Source organism: Panulirus ornatus, chromosome 30, assembly GCF_036320965.1.
Source record: "Panulirus ornatus isolate Po-2019 chromosome 30, ASM3632096v1, whole genome shotgun sequence".
NCBI lineage: Eukaryota > Metazoa > Arthropoda > Malacostraca > Decapoda > Palinuridae > Panulirus > Panulirus ornatus.
Window position 1 is genome coordinate 5,673,342 of NC_092253.1, and position 22,042 is coordinate 5,695,383.

General features: G+C 42.3%; 3 protein-coding genes across 4 annotated transcripts; 2 read left to right on the top strand and 1 right to left on the bottom strand.

Moving 5' to 3' along the window:
- The first annotated feature begins 248 nt into the window (after positions 1-248).
- LOC139758357 (uncharacterized) lies at positions 249-2,713 on the top strand. 2 transcript variants are annotated; one of them, XM_071679649.1, is made up of 5 exons: positions 249-362; positions 842-1,456; positions 1,722-1,896; positions 2,053-2,155; positions 2,408-2,713. In XM_071679649.1, exons 1-5 carry the CDS (start codon positions 264-266, stop codon positions 2,565-2,567), a joined length of 1,152 nt encoding a protein of 383 aa, XP_071535750.1. In that variant the 5' UTR covers positions 249-263; the 3' UTR covers positions 2,568-2,713. The 2 variants fall into 2 exon arrangements, with proteins under 2 accessions (XP_071535750.1, XP_071535751.1); XM_071679650.1 differs by lacking the exon at positions 249-362 and adding an exon at positions 509-532.
- A 2,165-nt stretch (positions 2,714-4,878) lies between these two features.
- Positions 4,879-7,208, top strand: LOC139758358 (uncharacterized). Its single transcript, XM_071679651.1, has 5 exons — positions 4,879-4,958; positions 5,342-5,935; positions 6,195-6,369; positions 6,544-6,646; positions 6,901-7,208. Exons 2-5 carry the CDS (start codon positions 5,342-5,344, stop codon positions 7,058-7,060), a joined length of 1,032 nt encoding a protein of 343 aa, XP_071535752.1. The 5' UTR covers positions 4,879-4,958; the 3' UTR covers positions 7,061-7,208.
- Positions 7,209-9,021: 1,813 nt separating this feature from the next.
- Positions 9,022-12,540, bottom strand: LOC139758360 (uncharacterized). The gene is made up of 5 exons (XM_071679654.1): positions 12,523-12,540; positions 11,056-11,397; positions 10,556-10,730; positions 10,191-10,293; positions 9,022-9,326 (listed from the first exon to the last, which is right to left on the bottom strand). Exons 2-5 carry the CDS (start codon positions 11,395-11,397, stop codon positions 9,161-9,163), a joined length of 786 nt encoding a protein of 261 aa, XP_071535755.1. The 5' UTR covers positions 12,523-12,540; the 3' UTR covers positions 9,022-9,160.
- Between the last annotated feature and the right edge of the window lie 9,502 nt (positions 12,541-22,042).

Below are 22,042 nucleotides of genomic sequence, written 5' to 3' on the forward strand. Positions count from 1 at the left end.
AGTCCTCTCTCTCTCTCTCTCTCTCTCTCTCTCTCTCTCTCTCTCTCTCTCTCTCTCTCTCTCTCTCTAACCTTCCTCCCTTGAAAGCGCTGTTCCTCAATAAACACCTGTCACATCCAGCAACATCGAACTGGAATACTCACATGTGGTATTCCATGACTCAGCCCCAATTACTGCTAACCTGTCTTTTGCCTCGAGCACTCTCGTAACACATTAGTTATCACTTTCGGTTTTGACATCACCTACAGTCGAAAATAAACTTAATGACGACTCAGGGCGTTGGCCATGACCTTGGAGAAAGAGTGAGCCGGTATATAAGGCAGGGAAACGTGCTGGTGGCCAACACACAATTGGTAGAGACGGTGAGTGTCTCAGTACTCTCCTCAACCTCGGCGGTTAGTTGACGAAACCGCTTTCAGTAGACAGTTTTTTTCTCACACCTTTGTGGGCTAAAGGTTGTGTGAGGGGGGACTGCTAAAAGCTGAGGACGATTACGTTCGGTTATGGTTAGCGAAACCGTGCGATGACCTGTGTAAGGAACTAGTGTGTGTGTGCATGTGTGTGTGTGTGTGTGTGTGTGTTTGCATGTGTGTGTGTGTGTGTGTGTGTGTGTGTGTGTGCAGTGTGCGACTTTCCAACGGTGGCAGAGTGGGATTCCGATTGTCCTAATGGTAAAAGTGTTTCTAAACAGTGAGGGAAGAGTATTGGCTGGCTGGCAAGGTATGGGAATTATACCATTTGAGCAGGTAGAAAAGGGTGTACAACAGGTGGCTGGTTCAGATATGATGATATATAGAGGTAAAACACAAACATTTTCATTATTCTCAAATTTTTTTTTCAGATGAAAGTTGTGTTCCTCCTGGCAGTAGTGGCTGCTGTTGCTGCCCACAGCGGTTATAGTGTAGGACATACCACCAGTTATGGTGGTGCATATGGCGGTAGCCACAGGGCTGGACATGCTGGAGGCCGACGGGTCATAGTCAGTGGAGGCAGTGGATCTGGCGGTGGGGTTCGGCGTGGTAGCCACTCCAGTGGATATGGCGGCGGCAGTCGTGGTGGATTCGTCCACCATGGAAGTGGTGGTCGATATGGTGGACACGGTGGTGGATCTGGCAGGGGCGGCAGTGGTGGCTTTATCAGTCGTGGTATAAGTCAAGGTGTTGGCGGTCGGTACGGTGGTCATTATGGCGGGTACGGTGGTCATTATGGCGGGTACGGTGGTCATTATGGCGGGTATGGTAGTGGTGGCCGTGGTGCTTCCGTCAGCCATGCTGTAGGACATGGTAGTGGTGGCAGATATGGAGGTCACGGTGGTGGCCGTTATGGTGGAAATGCCGGTGGCAGCCATTCCGTCATTAGTAGCCAGAGTCGTGGACACGGCGGCAGTGGATACGGTGGTGGTGCGGTGGTTGCTGCTGGAGGAGGTGGCAGAGGTGGCAGCGGCAGATACGGAGTGGTGAGTTATTTCATTAATGGAAATGGGCATTACAAGGAACTTTAATCTTTGTGAAATGTCACTGATATATATTCACATATCACCTTTAATAGCACTTGTAATGATTGCTTCAGTGAAAAATGCCCATTTAACTCTAAAACACAACTAGTGTCAAGATAAAGCACAGAGAATGGAAATATGTCAAGAGAAGAAATATTATCCCACTTTGCAAACGTTGCCTACTGTCATGTTCATGACTAACATGTCTGTCTCATCACTGGCCCAGGTGGACCTGACTGAGGGCTACAGTGACTACCACTTCTCATGGCTTCATGATGGACACCAGAAGTATGACTGGGAAAAAGCTAACTATTACTGCTCCAGCCTTGGTCAAGGATGGCAGGGCGTCAGCATTGAGACCAAAGAAGAGGATGCACTCATATCTAGCATCATATATCAGTGTTAGTAAAGTCCAGTTGCTTCATCTCATACTTGTCATATTGAGTACACGATCAGAAATGTTTTTCTAGTAATATCGTTAACTTTTCCGTTGCTTTTCTTGCTTATAGAGAACCGCTCTTTGACAGCACATTAATTCTTTGCTTGTTTTCCCTCAGATAAATTGGAGTACATCTGGACAGGCGGATATCGCGCAGGTTACGATTTTGCCTGGCCCTCTGGTTACCCGTTCTACGGCCTTAACTGGTCCCACACCGGCGGGTAAGTTCTAGTCCAGACACTGCCAAATATTCTTTTCGAAAGACCTTACATCAAACTCAACATAGAAATAAAACACTTGAAATTTTCTAATGCATTGAGAATGAGCAACTCTTTACGGTGACTGTTTTTTGTAGAATTATTGAATTAATTATGTACTAATTGGATTCGTTAGGATTTCATACACTACAGATATTTGAGATTGCAAGGGGGATACATAAAGATCTCATTAACACATCCTCATTTCGTCTTCAGGAACGGGTATCCCCAGCCAGACAACCGTGAAGAAGGCGGAGAGAACTGTCTGGCAGTGCTCAACAACTTCTATGACGACGGCATCAGATGGCACGACGTTGCCTGCCACCACAAGAAGCCCATCATCTGTGAGCGCCGCCGAGATAGTCACTACGGCTGAGCTGGTCGATATCATCGCTGGATCACCTCTCCTGGAATCATACCTCGTGCTTAAGAACAACAGGATGAACATTTTGCGCAATGAAGTTACATTAAACTTCCTTCATAACTTATTATACTGACATTGAAATAAAGCATATATTCTAATATATTTCTTCTATTTCCCCTGTGAAATTGATGATTATTGTAATCAGTATAAATACATTCTGAGACGACACGGGCATCTATGTCCGTAATCAAACCGAGGATCCTTGCGTGGCAGGCGGGATTATTACAGCTCGGCCATGATCGTTATCATAAACGAGATGTTTCTGTCCAATAAAAGTGCGATTTCATATGCACTTTATATATATATATATATATATATATATATATATATATATATATATATATATATATATATATATATATATATATATATTGAGCCACCTCCCTATTTTATTGACCATCACCTACAAGTGTATAATCACTTGGTTGGACTGTTAACCAACTGACTCAGTCAATATGCCAACTTATGCACTCGACTTTGGGTGGCATGTGAATGCGTCACGGTGAGAAACGATTACCTATCCAGCACAGCTGTCCATCACACAGGGGCCCTTTCATTTTTCGAAGATGAGTGAAGACATCTTCGACATATGTGTCATCATTTCATTCATACCTCCTAAAGAAATATAATATAGGTATTAAAGATCTTCAAGTGAAAGCGAAAGGCATGTTTCTAAAATGAGCCTTAGGATGTCTGAATCATAAAGCATTGGTATCAACCTGTTGTGTCTGTCATGGGAAGTAGTTTCTACGGTACTTCAGGAGTATACGTAAGTAGTGGTTAGTAATTAGGGTGGAGGACTTACGTAGATCGAAGATGTGTTAGAATTTAGACGTTTCCTTGGAATGATTCAGATAATGTGAGGTCACTCTGTATCCTATTCATTTTCATCTTTTTGTATTCAATCGTGTGAATTCTGTGGCGAGTTGTCGGAGCTATATATGACGTTAGAAGGAGTTGAACATGACGAACTATAGCGTCACCATTAAGAACGGATAATATGACCACTATGTTCAATTCTCTCACGTATGTACACCACCCTCAATCATTTTTGCGCACCACTTGACCATACGTAAATAAAGTGATAGAGATTTCTTCTGATGTCGTCTTCAGCTAGGAAAATAAGATGCTCCAACCATCAATAGCGCTTTTCCAGTACGTTAAGTTGGTTGATGATGCATTAGCTCGTCTAAAAGGTAAATAATTTTGGATTCATGATACTCAGTCAAGCAATAGTTTTAGCGAACTACTTTGCTTGTAGGCTGAATGTCCAAAACAGGCAATGAGGTGAGGAAACAGTGAAGTTGAAATTAGATGGCACACCCATCAGAAACTGGTGACGGGTTTGGGGAAAGTATGTGATCTATGATATTTGAGAGTCTTTGCGAAGATAAGGGAGACGATGAGGTACATTAGTGTAAGCTTCAGTGTGGAGGATATTATGGAAGACCAGTGCGTTTGACACCTTAGAGCAGACACTCCAGTGGGTGGTAAAGTGCAGTATATTGTCAGTTATACGTTGCATCGGAGAATTATTCCCTTGATCCTTTGAAGAGACAGGAAAATACACACACAAACACACACACACACGCACACACACCATCACCACTGCCACCACCACCACCACCACCATGAAACGACGAATATCTACCTCATTTGTTCCCGTCTATTCTTTAGCTCGTACATATAATGACCCTAAAGCTAAGCCACAGGTTTACTTCATCCAGAGTACATGGCTTTCTGTATATTACTTTGTTTTATTATGCTCCCCCGCACGCTCTCATATTAACCAACTGAATATAACATCTTCCACTTACACTTATCACTCGCTTCTCATCGATATTATTTCCGTTTTTTACGAGAATCTCTACAAATATTCACCCTTGCCTCCAGAAGATAATGATCACATATACAGCCAAATGTCTCTCTTTTACATACTAATAATTGATAAATGATATGAGCCAATCAGTGACCAAGTTCCAATGTCTATGGTTACTCTTGGTGTAGCTTTCCTCCGTCACCCTCAAGATGAGAATAAGTGGAGGGTAAAGTCAATATTTCGAGTTTATGGCATAAATGAAATCATCATGAAATCCCCAAAACCTCCTCAACTCAACAGGTACCAAAGGTAACCAATTTGAAACTCGAATATCTTCTTGTGGAATGTAATGACTAATGTTCTCTTAGACTTAATGACAGCCTAGAGCCTTAGCCATGACATTGAAGGAAAAGTGACACGGTATATAAGGCACACAATCCAGATGATGACCACCATTCCCCTGCTGGAGACGGCAGGTGTTGCAACGTTCTCTTTGACTTCGGCGGATAATTGACGTCGCCATTGTAAGTGGGAGAATCTCGCAGCAACTCTGCTCCACGGTAGTGTGGGATACGAGAAGTGCAGGACGATTCTGTTTACTGTTTGTGGTGAAAGTAGTAAGCGTGTGCACGGGATGGTGTGAGACCATACGGCGGTGGTAACAGGGATGATTATGGTCATGGTGGTCAGTAAGAGTCAGGGAAGGATGTTGGATGGCCGTGGAGGTGGTATGTACAATATGCCGGTCAAGCTATAGGCTTTCAATAATACATAATAATATCAAAGTCATACCAGTTTTTCTCTTTAACGGAAGAAATTTTATCACCATAAAGTAAAATTTTCGTGTAGAATGGTCCATCTAAATATAAAGTTATATAACGTTATATCTAATGGCAATTTCTTTCAGATGAAAGTTGTGTTCCTCCTGGCAGTAGTGGCTGCTGTTGCTGCCCACAGCGGTTATAGTGTAGGACATACCACCAGTTATGGTGGTGCATATGGCGGTAGCCACAGGGCTGGACATGCTGGAGGCCGACGGGTCATAGTCAGTGGAGGCAGTGGATCTGGCGGTGGGGTTCGGCGTGGTAGCCACTCCAGTGGATATGGCGGCGGCAGTCGTGGTGGATTCGTCCACCATGGAAGTGGTGGTCGATATGGTGGACACGGTGGTGGATCTGGCAGGGGCGGCAGTGGTGGCTTTATCAGTCGTGGTATAAGTCATGGTGTTGGCGGTCGGTACGGTGGTCATTATGGCGGGTACGGTGGTCATTATGGCGGGTATGGTAGTGGTGGCCGTGGTGCTTCCGTCAGCCATGCTGTAGGACATGGTAGTGGTGGCAGATATGGAGGTCACGGTGGTGGCCGTTATGGTGGAAATGCCGGTGGCAGCCATTCCGTCATTAGTAGCCAGAGTCGTGGACACGGCGGCAGTGGATACGGTGGTGGTGCGGTGGTTGCTGCTGGAGGAGGTGGCAGAGGTGGCAGCGGCAGATACGGAGTGGTGAGTTGATTCATTTATGGAAATGGACATTACAAGGAACTTTAGTCTTGATGAAATGTCACTGATTCATATATATTACCCATCACGACACTTGCAATGATTGCTTCAGTGAAAAATGCCCATTTAACTCTAAAACAAAACTAGTGTCAAGATAAAGCACAGAGAATGGAAATATGTCAAGAGAAGAAATTATCCCACTTTGCAAACGTTGCCTACTGTCATGTTCATGACTAACATGTCTGTCTCATCACTGACCCAGGTGGACCTGACTGAGGGCTACAGTGACTACCACTTCTCATGGCTTCATGATGGACACCAGAAGTATGACTGGGAAAAAGCTAACTATTACTGCTCCAGCCTTGGTCAAGGATGGCAGGGCGTCAGCATTGAGACCAAAGAAGAGGATGCACTCATATCTAGCATCATATATCAGTGTTAGTAAAGTCCAGTTGCTTCATCTCATATGATCTCATAATTATTTACTTGTCATATTGAGTACACGATCAGAAATGTTTTTCTAGTAATATCGTTAACTTTTCCGTTGCTTTTCTTGCTTATAAAGAACCGCTCTTTGACAGCACATTGATTCCTTGCTTGTTTTCCCTCAGATAAACTGGAATACATCTGGACAGGCGGATATCGCGAAGGTTACGATTTTGCCTGGCCCTCTGGTTACCCGTTCTACGGCCTCAACTGGTCCCACACCGGCGGGTAAGTTCTAGTCCAAACGCTGCCAAATATTCTTTTTCGAAAGACCTTACATCAAACTCAACATAAAAATAAAACACTCGAAATTTTCTAATGCATTGAGAATGAGCAACTCTTTACGATAACTGTTTCTTGTAGAATTATTGAATTAATTATATACTAATTGGATTCGTTAGGATTTCATACACTACAGATATTTGAGATTGCAAGAAAGGATACATAAAGATATCATTAACACATCCTCATTTCGTCTTCAGGAACGGGTATCCCCAGCCAGACAACCGTGAAGAAGGCGGAGAGAACTGTCTGGCAGTGCTTAACAACTTCTATGACGACGGCATCAGATGGCACGACGTTGCCTGCCACCACAAGAAGCCCATCATCTGTGAGCGCCGCCGAGATAGTCACTACGGCTGAGCTGGTCGACATCATCGCTGGATCACCTCTCCTGGAATTATACCTCGTGCTTAAGAACAACAGGATGAACATTTTGTGTACTGAACTTACATTAAGCTTCCTTCATTATTTATTGCACTGAAAATGAAATAAAGCAGATACTTCTATATTTATTGTAATTTTTCTCAGTCCATGTGACGATTAATCTTATAGTCATAGATTTATACCAGAGGTACCTAAATTAGTTTCTTTCAAGAGATAACTTGTTGAATCATATGAAGTCACACACACAGACACACACACACACACACACATATATATATATATATATATATATATATATATATATATATATATATATATATATATATATATATATATAATATATATATATATATATATATATATATATATATATATATAAACGCAAGGAAAGAGGCAGATTGAAACAAGAAGCTTTCCTGTATTCATTAAGGCATCTTCATGGCATCTGATGCATGTTGAATAGCCCTATCCCATCAGTGTACTAAACAAGTACCTTCCATTTAAGTGTCGTCCGTTACCTTCCAGACAACTTCGAAAAGGGCGGTGACGTTGTTCAACCACCTCTAGTATGAGGACGATCTGATTGCCCGATGTCGCCTTTTGAACATCACTAGAAGCTCATATATCATGTTTTGAGTCCAGGCGTGAAGTCACGTTGGCCATCACTGCTACCAAAGGAACAATCTCTCTCTCTCTCTCTCTCTCTCTCTCTCTCTCTCTCTCTCTCTCTCTCTCTCTCTCTCTCTCTCTCTCTCACACACACACACACCCACAGAATGGAAGAGAGGAATGCAAACAAAGAATATAGTAAAAAAAAAAAGGCAAAACAAAAAACTGGACGAAACAAAACAAAACAAATACAGAAAACTGGACATGCAAATAGGTCAAGAGGTCGAGGAAACCATACGGACCCCTATAGAGAGCAGGAGTGTTAAAAGATAATGTTGTCAGACTGAGGAGAATGTATATGAATGTCGATCGATACATGCATAATGTTAAGGAGTTCAAATTCAAGGACCTTATCAGGGAAAGTGAACCAGATGTTGCTGGAGTCGCGGAAACGAAGCTTACTAAAGAGATGTCTACCTTTCTTACCCAGAGGAGCACGTGATATTAATGCGAGAAAGACAAGTCCAAGGATGGAAAGATTGTCCCTCTCGATAAAAGATGCCTTTACGTTTCAGGAAAAAATGATAAAGAATGACCCACTCAGGCAATACATAATGGGAAGAGGAGTGGTAGCCAAGATACGCATATCCTAAATTCCTCCAAAAGATTTAAGCGACCCAGAACAAACATACGACGATAACAATAAAGGAGCAAACATAATGGTATACGATGCAGTGTAACACTGACTTATCAGAAATGGTAATGCACCGACGAATGTGGGATTTCAATTATAAAGAGACAGAACTGGGGGGAACTGGGATTCTCATAGTGTTAGAGAGACATTCAGAGTGCATAAAGAAAATGGACACGAACACCAGAATTAGAAAGTTTGGTAAAGCAGGAGGATAATAGACGTAAATAATTGATTTACTTTTGGTTAAGAAGAATAATATGAAACACCAGACAAAAAAGGGGGGAAGAGAAGAAAGATAGGTCGCCTGATGCAATTTCGGTGATAAAGAAAAAGATTAGTTATTGTAATCAAGATGTGAACAGTGATATTCTGCTTGATTTGGAGCCATCTACCCTTTAGCAAGCTGGTGCGTATGGATCAAGTAAAATGCAATGGGGTATTCATAAGACGTAACAGATCAAAGGAGGAGAGGGAGAGATCAAAGGAGAAAGTCTGATCTGAAAACAAAATGGCAACTCCAAGACTTCAGGTCCACGAGCACACATTATGGTGGACTGTATTTTTGACTGGAACGATTCTATTATCATATTCGAGATGTCAGAAGTAATCAAGAGTGAAAAAAAAGACCACCCAGCAAAGGCCAATAATTTATTAAGTTGCTAAAGACGATCTCATGAGCAACATTTCTTCAGAAAGATACATTAGAAATTAACTCGGTATTATGGTCCTGGATACAGAGAATCCACAGACTTGATTGAGGCGACAGCAGCAGCTCAGCCGTGGTAAGGCCTTCTACCATGGTAGCGCTCACAGATGACGGGCTTCTCGTGGTGGCAGCCGATGTCGTGCCACCTGATGCCGTCGCTGTAGAAGTTGTTGAGTACTGCCAGGCAGCGTTCGTTGTTATTCTCACGGTTGTCCGGCTGGGGATAGCCGTTACTGAGGAATAAAGAAAAGATTAAGTATGGACGTTGGTGTAGGGAGGAGTTGAAGCTCTCATACCTGCGAGTCATACGAATGTTTAAGACTCTGGTTACTTTGCTTCCCTATGCTGACTGTGAAGGTTTTTTTTTTTCCTTTTTTTTAATGTTGCTCTTGCGGCCGCTGAGGTGTGAGGCAACCTGTTCAAGAGTTCCACAAAGAGAAAGTCGCAGCGCGAGTTTTCGAGTCGATTTTTTCATTGAGGAAGTAATGCACTCATCTTTATTTTTCAAAGGTTATGCGTTTCTTAAAGTATATGTTTTTTCGAGCAATGTGTATACCGCTTGGAAACCATCGTAACGTTAATCAACATTGTAGGAAATAGTGCCACGCACTTTCGGCAACCTGATTTCACAAGGGCATTCGTTCATCAAGGATCACATGCGTAAGTGAGAGTGTGAGACGGTCTTATAATTAGCCTTAGTGCCTGAAGAAGGCTACCGACTACCAACCAGCCAACTGAAATACATCATAACACTGAAGACCAATCTTGACGTAGATACGTAAGTGCATTCTTTCTCTCTTCTTATTCGCATTTACGTCTGCGTCAAGAGCTTGTAAGTTAGAAATAAGTATCACGTCAAGATTTTGAAAATGAGAAATACTTATCAAGATCTTGGAAATTAGAAGAAGCACTTCTCACATCAAGATCTTGGAAATTGGCAATCCTTATCACGACAAGAGCTTAGAAATCCATCTACACCATGAATTGTTCCAGTGTATCATTTCCTTATCAGTTCTAAGATTATTACTTACAATAAGTATCGACCGACAAAAGAAACTTTGATAAACTGTGCTAGTGATTAAGACTCGAAGACTTACCCGCCGGTGTGAGACCAGTTGAGTCCTTCGAATCTGAGACCAGAACCCCACTCAAAGTCATAGTTTTTGCGATACCCGCTCGTCCAGATGTACTTCACTCTAGCTGTGGGAGGAGAAAAAAAAGAGATAAAGTTATCCATTCACATTGGCGTAATTCATCCCCAGAATTAAAGACGAGAAATACCCTTAATATAAACATCATTAAGCATCTTGTTTTTTCCTTTGCGATGTTGTTGAGGAAAAAACTAAGCAAAAAAGAAGGTTCTGCATAGACGCGATATGGAGTTTAGTCCATCGCAGTCTTGACAATGCGTAGCAAAGATTATGTTAAGATTGGGGAAGGAGTTCGGGAATGTTGTGCTAACCGTGGTCAATGATGCTAGAGATGAGAGCATCCTCTTGATAAGTCTCGATACTGACTCCGTTCCAACCAGGACCCAGCCCTCTGCAATAGTACATAGCGCTCTCCCAGTCATACTTATGACCTCCGTCGTGAATCCATGAGAAGTGGTATTCGCTTTCTCTCGTTCTGAAGTCCACCTGAGTCAGGAATAAGAGTTCAGAGTTAGTTTAACAAGAGGAACAAGTTCTCTGCTTCGAATTTAGTGTTTCGCTTTATGCACTATTCTCGTCTGTTATGCAAAAACTCTACCATGAAAACGATAAAGCATCTTACGAGTTTCTTCTTCTTCTTCTTCTTCTTCTTCTTCTTCTTCTCCTTCTTCTTCTTCTTCTTCTTCTCCTTCTCCTTCTTCTTCTTCTTCTTCTTCTTCTTTTGGCTTACCTCAGAGTATCTTTCAAACTACACTGTTTATTTCGTGGTTCAACAGACTAAAGAAGGTACTCACACTGAGATAGTACTCACCACACCATAAAGGCCTCTACCACCGAGCCTAGCACCACCGCTGCTGCTGCTGCCACCACCGTGAACGATGCCGGCAATGCTGCCACCACCGCGAACGATGACTGCGCCGCGACCACTGCCAACACCGTAGCGGCCACCGCCACCACCACCACCACCACCACCACCGCCTCCGAGGATGACACCTCCGCCTAAACCTTGGCCTCCACCGTGGACAGTGCTTACAACACTGCTGGCGCCACCAAAGCTGCTGCCGACGCCGCGTCCACCACCGTAACTACCACCGTAGTTGTGCTGGGCCGTTGCCACAGCTACTAAGGCTGCCAACAATGACACAGCCTTCATCTGCAATACCATGAACTCGCTTTAGAGGATGAAATTTCGTATGCACTTACAAAATTGAGACTCCCATTTGCCTCGTTCTCTCCACGTAACATGTGACAAGTAAAACTTCGTCTCTTGTAAATAACAATTGACACGATACCTAGAGTCAGCCTCACATGAAATATCTTAAGAATAGTTACCAGTTTATAATCTAATAAGTCTCCCTTAACGGCACTTATATTGTTCCCTCTAATGCATCTAATTCTAAATGACCTTTTCAAGAACCTTTTCACTTGCCCCTTCTACTGGGTTTGCTTCCACTTTGAAATACATGTAAATATGATAGATCTCTCAGGATCGTATAACTGGTTTCGCTTTTTAGTATAATGACATTGGAAAATGATAGGCAAAAAGATTGTTTCAGAAGCTCTGGCGTATTGTCACTCTGCACGGCAAGAATACCTTACCTTGAACCATATCAACAATTCATAAAGCGTTGTAGATTTTCAGCTATTCACCATAGACACTGAGCAGGTGTTTCTAACTCTCACTGTACATTAGTTGAAGGTTTCTGTAGAATTTCCAACAGTGTGACTTCAGTATTTCTTAAAATAATTTCTACTACATTCGCAATGCACAGACGACAACTTGGTAATCGCACCCAAAAAGAAATTAGTGTGCACACTTCGTATAGTCTCTGTATCTCACTTACTTTACTAAAAGCAAAAAGGTAACATGTAACCAGTTCCATAAACCTAGGTTGGCAAGGTGTCTGCTTCATCATACACTTCACATCACCCGGGAAAGATACTGGAATGTCAAGAGACCTGTTCAACCAGTCAGCATTCTCCTTTCACCTCTGCTGGTCTCCTCCGCCTCATCCTATGCCAGAAGGGTCGAGGAAGGGGTTGGTTAGTTTTGATGTGACCCCAAATCTCATCAGCCAATGCGGGATGGCCACCTCAGTACCTTCTCTCAGTTAGTCCTATCGAAAACACCCGTTCGTTATAATCCTCCCACCCGCACCCACCCACCCACACACACACACACACACACACACACACACTCACACAAACACACAAAACCTCCCCACCACAACCACAACCACCACCAATGACCAGCCAAGGAGGACGATGTTAAACCCACCGTGTCTGAGAGTGGATTGTGCCCACCAAGCAGACCCCCACCTTTATATACGCTCCGTCGTGGCTTTCATTTCAAGGTCATCACTGATACCCCGGGCAGTTGAACTCTAATTGGCATTACGAGATAGATCGACCTTTTGGTGAATGCATTAGGTACCAAGAACATTAGGCCAGGAGAGAGAGAGAGAGAGAGAGAGAGAGAGAGAGAGAGAGAGAGAGAGAGAGAGAGAGAGAGAGATACTCATGATCGGGGCAAGTTTTTTCCCAGCTAGATTTCATCGTCTCTTACTTAGAAAAAAAAAAAGTGTATCTCGTATTTTGCACTAGAAAGGTTTTGTTCAAAAAAAATAGAAATAATTTTCTTTTTCTTTCCCCATCCAGACAGAGCATTGACAATCCACTGAAGTACATGAGCAGTGTAGTGAAAAGTGTGCATAACCCACACACTCTTAAAGAATGAGTACTTTGCTCTCAGATTTTTGCACCACACTTTTTCATACTACTTAGGATTATAATCTACATATTAATCTTCGTAGCATCTCAGACGTTGGTTGTGGGAGACAAAGTGGCATGAGATAATGAGGGTAAAAGTAATATGATTAGTTGATGAATGAATCTATGTTTGAGTGTGTAACTGTAATGGGAAAAGACGATTGACAGAAAATGAGAAATTGTACCTGCTCTAGTTATTGTACATAGAATGCAGAGTGATCAACCATCAGATAATCCTTAAGAGTATATGATTATTGAGGGTTAGCCACTCCATCGCCATTTGCAGTCTAGGCATGAGTTTACATGAGAAAGACAGACAACAGGAGGCCTGATTGGCCCACGAGTGGGTTGTTTGGTAAAAAAAAAAAAAAAAAAAAAAAGTAAAGAAAAAGGAGTTTAACTTGACAAGAAAATGTAATTCCGCTCGGCAGTTTTTTAAGCAAACACCGACTCCCCGCTGCTGCACATTAGCCTTGTTCTGTCCCCGTTACCGCTGTCGTTTATCCAGTTTCTTTCTGGACAGTGACTGTACGACGGTAGTTGTCTTTGAGCAGTGTACAAAATGGGAATGTCGTTTCCAAGGAATATAAGATACCTGTAACCTAATGTTGATGAAATTTGTAAAGGATGGAAGATCATATGAATCGAAATATTAGACTTTAAACCAATTAGGCTCGTAAGATCAGTTCTAGTGCCCCGCATATAGTTTTCTATATGTGTCAGTATTCTGAATACCATTTTTTGTACATGGATATTTTGTTTTATATCATGAATTCTTTTCAATTACTTTATGCTAATGTTGAATTAAAGGTTCATAATCAACTCTCTTTCGTAAGGCTGAACAAAAAAATATTACTTAACATTTCAGGGGCGAAGATTTCATTTCCTTTAAGGCACGATTATGACGTACCATTTTTCTTTATGATTTTTGTCCACTTTCTTGTTTCCAATGACCTGCTTTTGTAATGTCTCCGACCCATCTAATGAGAGATCATAGATCGCTTGTCGCGTTAATGCTAACTTATTGCATCCCTTTTCACATCATCTGAGTATGACCAATGATAGTCACCTTTACTGATGCCACTGACCACGTGATTAAAGATCAAAGGCAGACAAATGATGTGGTAGACTCAAGGTATTTTTTTGTGACTTTGATGTTTTACGCTTAAATTGTCACCTTTATTCGCTCCCGGTAATGACTCATAGAGTTGAGGGAGGGGTGTATTGAACTTGGTTATCTGACGACCACAGTAAGTACCATTGCTCCTAAAAACCACGATTTTCTCACTTTTTGATAATGAGGATTATATCTTTCGATTAATTTTGATAAAGATCCTTCGAAATTCCACTAATCACTTAAATATGCGTGCGGTTGTGTGTATTTTCCATAAGCGAGTATTTGTCTGGATTTAATCAAAGGTACGACGCAAATTGCAAAATGCTTGTTTTACATGATGCACAACCCGAGACATACACTCAAGATGTCATGATAGAGCGACTAACGGAACACATCAAGTTGATTCACTTTTCTGCTTTTCCAGCAAGAGGTTAACACACTTTTCACGAACCTGGTGTGGGTTAAGCGGGGCATTTCCTCACCATGTTCAGACAAAGGCAAGTTCATGCCCAATTTGAGGTACTGCCCAAACCAGAAGACAGGTGATGATGGTCGTCAGCCAGACAACGTGGCAGATGATAATATCTACTTTCACCCAAGATAGTATGGTTGTGGTACAGACAATGGGGCAGAAGCCCGTTTGAATCTGTGGTGAGTGTGCACTGCACACCAGATCCAGAGAAGACGATGAGGTGCATCTGGTCTTTGATTAATCTCTTCCTTATTGCTACTTCCTTGATGAAGGCCACATAGGAGAGAGAGATCAGTACGACAAGCCAACGACCGAGTGCCATATTGATGAGAGTACTTCAAAAGACGAAAGCATCAAAACACCAGTGTTGGTCATGTACGATCACCTAGAACCAGCTAAATCTTGACATGCCACAGAAGACTTCCCCTTTTCGTCATTTTGCGAGGAAGACCAAAGGTGTTGTCTCAAACCACGTGGATGTACACTACACCCAGGTAAAGACCGCCGTAAGCGTGATCCATTACAGCCTGGATGTTTTGTGAAAGAGGATCCACAACACTATACCCACACCCACTTTATCACAGATGCAGGAAATAAGCCGCAGGAAGTACCACTCGCACCATTAAATCCATGCATCTGGTGTCGCAAGGATTGCGACCTGACTTAGGTCTCGTGCTTTCACTGGAGCCAACCAAACAGGCAAGTTTTGAGTGGAGGGGGCAGATCCAGCTTTTGGCAAACACTTTGCAAGTGTTTCTACTGAGTTCATATCTGCGTTTCCTGCTTTGGACGACTCCGGCAAAGTTGCCAGACTGAGAGAAGACAAAAAAAAATGCCATCGACGCGTTTGCATGGGATTTCTACAAGCTCAGTTCTCTCATAACTAATGCTGTGGATCTAAGACAGACGCTCCTCACAGACGAAGAGGCAGTGAGAATCCCAGAGGTTACCGAAACGATCACAGGAACCCTTAATCAGACCACGGTGTTTGGTACCAAGACAAACCGCTTATCATAGAATACGAATGGAGATCAGAAAGACGTGGACTGGTGGCAATCCCAGCAATAGCGCTTCCTGCTCCATCCGCACCTACAAACCTGATGTAATATGGGTGCGAGAAGATGATTATCATTCTCGTTGTTCGTGTTGGTCATGCAACTTACTCTCTTCCGAAATGTGTGTATGTGGAACAGAGAAAGTCATGCAGACTATTGTAGGTCATGATAGCCTTGAGATTGATGATGAAGGCACCTAACACAATACAGCAGTATTCATCGCTTGCCCATCTTAGTGAAGTATGGATACAAACTATCTAAACTAAACTGGGGCATTTTGGAGAGAGGAATTAATGTGTGATATATGATATACCTCCAGGGAGGCAGAGTCTTTTACCCTTTGTCATTAAATCGTGTGTTTGTATTCATAAGCCTTAAGTACTCAGTTTCATCTATCCTGACTATAAGTAAAAAAAATGACACAGTCGTAAAACGGCTGTGAAGGGATACGATACAGATGGTATGAGAAAGGTGTCAGAAATTAGCTAGGATAATCCCAACAGCAGCATTTCCGTAAGTTAATACATCCTAGAAGATAGCCTGACCAGCTGCCGAAGACTGAGCATTTGATTTCAACAGGAATACATTGGTGCACACTACCCAGAGGCGTGAATTCCAGGAGAGAGGTTGATCCAGTGTTGATGTCGACCAGCTCAGCCGTAGTGACTATCTCGGCGGCGCTCACAGATGATGGGCTTCTTGTGGTGGCAGGCAACGTCGTGCCATCTGATGCCGTCGTCATAGAAGCTGTTAAGCACTGCCAGACAGTTCTCTCCGACTTCTTCACGGTTGTCTGGCTGGGGATACCCGTTCCTGAAGACGAGAAAAGACAGATAATCCAGTTCTGTGATGATTTCGATATAATCGAGGGAAAACGTATGACATCCTCCGGTGTGTGGGACCAGTTGAGGTCATGGGAAGGGTAGACAAAGGGATAGACGTCCAGATGAATGTATTTCGTATGCACTCCATCTTACGTGTAAGTACGATGCAAATCATTGAAGCAAAGGAAGCTTTTTTCTTCCTTTACAGAAGGTGGTATACGATACTAGAGGTGAGCGCATCTTCTCTAGTCTCGATGTTCATCACTACCTGCCAGCCGTAGCCAAAGCTGGAGCAGTAGTAGTTAGCTTTTTCCCCAATCATACTTCTGGTGTCCATCATGAAGCCACTAATAAACGCTTCCTCCGGCTCTTAACCACAGCAGACCATCACCTGTATCCACCGCTGCCGTGTCCACTGCCATGACTGGTGATGGATTTGGCTGCCACCACCAATAGCCACAACTGCAAACGCCCCCAGCTCGTCCGCCACCACCATCTCCTACGACGTAGCTAACGATGTAGCCCATACCGCTGCCGCTGTATTTACTATAGTGACCGCAATATCGATATCCAGTGTCATCTCTCACTCCAAGATGGACGGACGGACAGACGAACTCCACTACCACGTCCGCCGATGCCATATCCATCCAAGTGACCACCACGCCCAAACCCCCATCTCCATGTCCACGACCACCAACGAGTACGACCCCGTGAGCCTCAAGCATGTCCATCCCTGTGGCCACTGACCTATCCACCACAATAGCTACTGTTATATCTACCACAGCAGCCACCACTAACACTGTAAAAAAAAATCAACTATGATACATTTCTTCAAGTGTATGTAGATGAGCATATTGAATATGTCTGTGCGTTTGTGTGTTTGAATACAATAGGTGCATCAGTTAATAACTGGTTTATAAAGTGTGTCTTAGGTAAGGAGAGCAGATCTTTGTAGATAGTAAATCTTGAGTTAACAAGACGTTTAAAGATAAAGAGATATGTAACATGAACCCTTTGAGCTCCTGTGTCTCTCTGGTGACCAGTGACCACAATTATTACTCTGGCCAAACGCCACGCTTGCATATTTTACAGGTGTTCCACCATGAAATGTTGAAAGACCCTGATATGCAACATATCCCTTCATTCTGTCCCCCACTGTTACCTGTTACACTGTGTTCATTTTTATGCTAGCTGAGACTGCATGGGCACCTGAGGCCCTAATGAAGGCCATCCTATACATGCATATATATATATACCCCCTAGCCTGAGCTAGGTGCACATTTCGTCGACCAATTTCTTAGGGTTGATTGTGGACCGACTGTCGCAACCAGGATTCGAACCTATGTACTCGACCATCCTATGTACCCCAATCATACGGTCCTTCTTCTGGCCCAGACCATGGCCGCTCAGACGCCTTTACAATTACACCGTCGAACACATAAGGTCGCCAGCAAAAATGGTTGTTCACGGGAGTCACAAGCAGCGTCCGATCTCCACCTCCAATGGGTCACCGAAGAACATTGCAGCACCCACCTTGTACATACGTGAGTGTAGCCATCAGCAGGCCTTAGTGCTTGATGTACCTCGATGTATCTGGTTAAATACAATCGATCGATATGCTAGTGGCAGTATGGAAGCCTTTTCGATGTCTCGTTTGCTAATGGCACATTGCTGAAAGAGAAAAAAAAAAATCAAACATATGAAAAAAGATAATGATTTGTGAATTTTCCCAAATACATAAGGATTGCTGTATTTCAGTAATGCCAAACTCTAGATTGAGAAAACTTATGATGCAAAGCAACAACAACAAACATATATGAAAGGAAGGAGCAACAGATTCCGTCACAAATGTTAAAAGTATTCGTGGGTAATTCGTAGCTCAGTGAACGCGGCCGTGCAGAGACGGTGTTGAAGGTTCTGACAGTTTCATCAGGAAGTTTCTGACTCCAGCTCAAAACAAGATGGATATGGTCCTCGTAGTTACTCGTGGTTTGCTTATATATTTACTCACAATACGTAAAACTCCTATATTCATACTTCTCATAACCATTTCTGGTACTGGGTCATTAGATATGAAAGTTATAAAGTCTTTCTTTTTTAGGCAGAGAAGACACAAGTGAATAGGGATCGGATCCTTTAGAATCAGAGAGAGTGATGCTATCTTGACCATACACCTTGGATCTCAGATACTATACAGAAGATCCAACGTGAAGAAAATACTGGAAATGGCATAGATTCAGGAATAGGGGATGGAAGACGTGGACTGTATCATCCAAATCATCCAAAGGTGAGTTAGAGAAAATTAAGTACCAAAACATGACGACTTTAATGGCTTAAAAGTTAGTTATAAATTAATCAGGTCGGTAGAGGAGAGGAAAGCTTTGATCATTGCAAATACTTTCCATGAAAAAGTCACGCAAGCACACTCTCTCCTTCACGAAGATGTGCTTGGCTTCTCGGAGAACAGGTTTACAGAGATACTGATCAGAAATGAAAGCAAAAGTGAGTTCTTGGAGGAAAGCAAGAGTCTCATGACCCTACATGTTCTCTTCCTGATGAGACGGGTCATCCGAGGTGGAAAGATCAAACTATGTCTAGGGTAGAAAATGACCTGGCAAAAGTTGCGATGTAGGATTATATCCCAGCCAAGATGACCTCTGTCATACGTTTAGCACCACATTAGCCATCTTGGCCAGCAGACCAGCACCCATCTCAGGGAAAGTTAATTTAAAAAAAGCTTCAAAAGATTGACCGATTTGGCCCGATATGGCGTTTTAAGGGAAGAGGTAGGGGTGGACGTGCTGCCCAATTTGAATTCACAAAGATAAGATTGTAGTCGAAGGGCCACTAAGGGGTCAGTAATAAAGTATCTGTCGCGGGAAAATTGCAGCCCACATGGGTTCATCCACTGCAACGTCTCCTTACACCACTTCCTTCTTTCTAACCTTGCACTCAAACCAGCCTGTCTGTCTGACCCTCATGCTACAAATTGAATGACTTTGCTTTTATGTATATTCCCTTTCAGCTCCCTCCATTCCAAACCTCTCCCAAAGAAGGAGAAAGAAATAAGACACCATACAATAAACATGATGACAAAGCAATCGTACAGGAAGCTGACGTAACATACTAACTGTGAGGCAACGCCACACTAAAGAATGATATGCTCAGGGAGCCTAAGAATGACATGCTCTTTCTTAGTTCACGTGTTTTCTTCAGGTTAACCAGATGGCATCATGTTCTTCTGGCTGTGACTAAGGTCACGATCTGTGTCACTTTCGTAAGTTCTGACTTATTTAAGTGGCAATGGATTAACGTTAACCGCAAGGAGTCCATCTGTTATTTTGGGATATATATATATATATATATATATATATATATATATATATATATATATATATATATATATATATATATATATATAGATATCAAGGACAAACGAAGAATGGCCTCAATTGCTCACACCCTAATCTCCAGCTAACATATTCGCCAGATACGTTCATTTCAATGATTCATCGTCGTTTTTATCCTATGCAACTCACCAGTTAACTCTCATGTGTGTCTTATGCTTCGTAACTTTGATACCAGTGACTGCAAACACCACCATTGCAATATCTTAGCAAGACGGCAATATGAAATGCGGTTTAGGTGACAAAATAAGTGCTCATGGGATTTACCTAAGGAGGTCCTCAAATCAGGCAAGAAGTCAGTCCATTCCTCAATCTCCAAGGTCATACTGAGGAGATTTCGAGATACAGAATTACTACATTTCTCCCCCATTGCGTGAGTCAACCTTGTGACATTACTGTCCATACAACCTGCTTGCTGTCAGAATGGTTATAACTGGCTGGACTGGAGGTCTGAAAATGACAGCTATAACCTTGGGTGCGTTTAAAAGTACACTGCTTTATAGGGTGAATTGTTCTATGCATTAAAGAATTTATTCATTATTTCCACAGGTCGTGATACAAAACAGACTAATGATGATTTCTTCATTATTTCATCGACTATGATAAAGAAACCGTGAGAAGCAAACTGTGATATAAACTGTCAACAGATGACACTCATAATTTTACGACACTCTGACGTAAACACACATACTCGGTTGGTACGTTGTGCGATGAAGTAGCAACAGTAATTGGAATGTGTGTTGTCAACTCGCTGTGATGGAGGAGTTTACTCGTTTGAATGTCATTCGTAAAGTGAAGTTAGAGGAGTGATAGATACACTTCAGTTAACAATGGACCCCTTGTACCACGAACTTTGTTAATCTCCCTTAATGATAAAGATAAATATCCACACATTATCAATAACTATGACACACAAGCATTACAAAATATCCACTGATACTACTGTAATATCCATCATACGTTACACTTTATGTATATAACGGTGCATTTGTAATGATGTTTATGCACCATGCCCACCCTACCCATTGTAGTTTAACTCACCCTACTGAAAAAAAAAAAATTGTCTCAGATACCATTTGAATTCATAAGTAAGTCAGTAATTGTGATTCAGTCCTTTCATCTTTTATACAACGTGCCCTATTCTCTGCAATAAGAAAGAAGATGAAAAACGCTTTGAGGGGCGAAATGAAAACGAACCACTGAGGCATATCAACCACATTTCCAAAGCGACTAAAAACGGGTGAAATGTAAAAAAGAAAAAAAAAATGTGGATATAGCGAAAGGAACGTTACTTTCAGGTTGGCTTCGGTCTTTGGCGATTAAGTCAATGAGTCAAAGGAAACGAAGAACAAAGGACTCTGCAGATAAGGTTAATCATTCCCTTAGAATTGGTCAACTATATATATATATATATATATATATATATATATATATATATATATATATATATATATATATATCGTGTGGGGTGGAGGGGGGGGTCAATGGCCCTCTTTCTTATACGCGTAGAGCAGCATTGCGTGGACGATTCCAGAGACTAAAGAATAATGGCATGTAATGTATCATCACAGCTACTAGCAATATCTATCGTCACGCGATATGAACTAACCCTTATCTATCTACCTTCCTGACTACATATATCAACATAATTATCAAAAAAAAAAAGAAATTTAAGAGAGAAAATGGAACCTCTCCAAGCCCATTTAGGATTTGAGGCACCAGCGCTCACAAGAAGCGGGTATCACCCATGGAAAAGAAAAAAAAAGAGGGAAAAGTTACACAGTCCTAAATCAGAAAGGGAAAGTGTTTGGATCATGGTACCTAACCGGCCATGACTGTGGAAGTGGCGCGGGGTCTCACTGAGCCAACTGGTAGCTAATTCTGTCTTGACCCCAAGCAGCAGCAGAGGCGAGAACGTCCCTGTGACTCGAGACGAATTCTGCCATCCCTCCTTAACCGTCTCTATAGCCACCCTCGTATCTATCTATCTATCTATCTATCCATCTATTTATCTATATCTTTCTATTTATGTATGTATGTATCTATCTATCTATCGATCTATCTATATCTATCTATCTACCGATCTATTTATATCTATCTATATCTATCTATCTATCTATCTATCTACCAAACTGGTGGTAGTATTATATCATC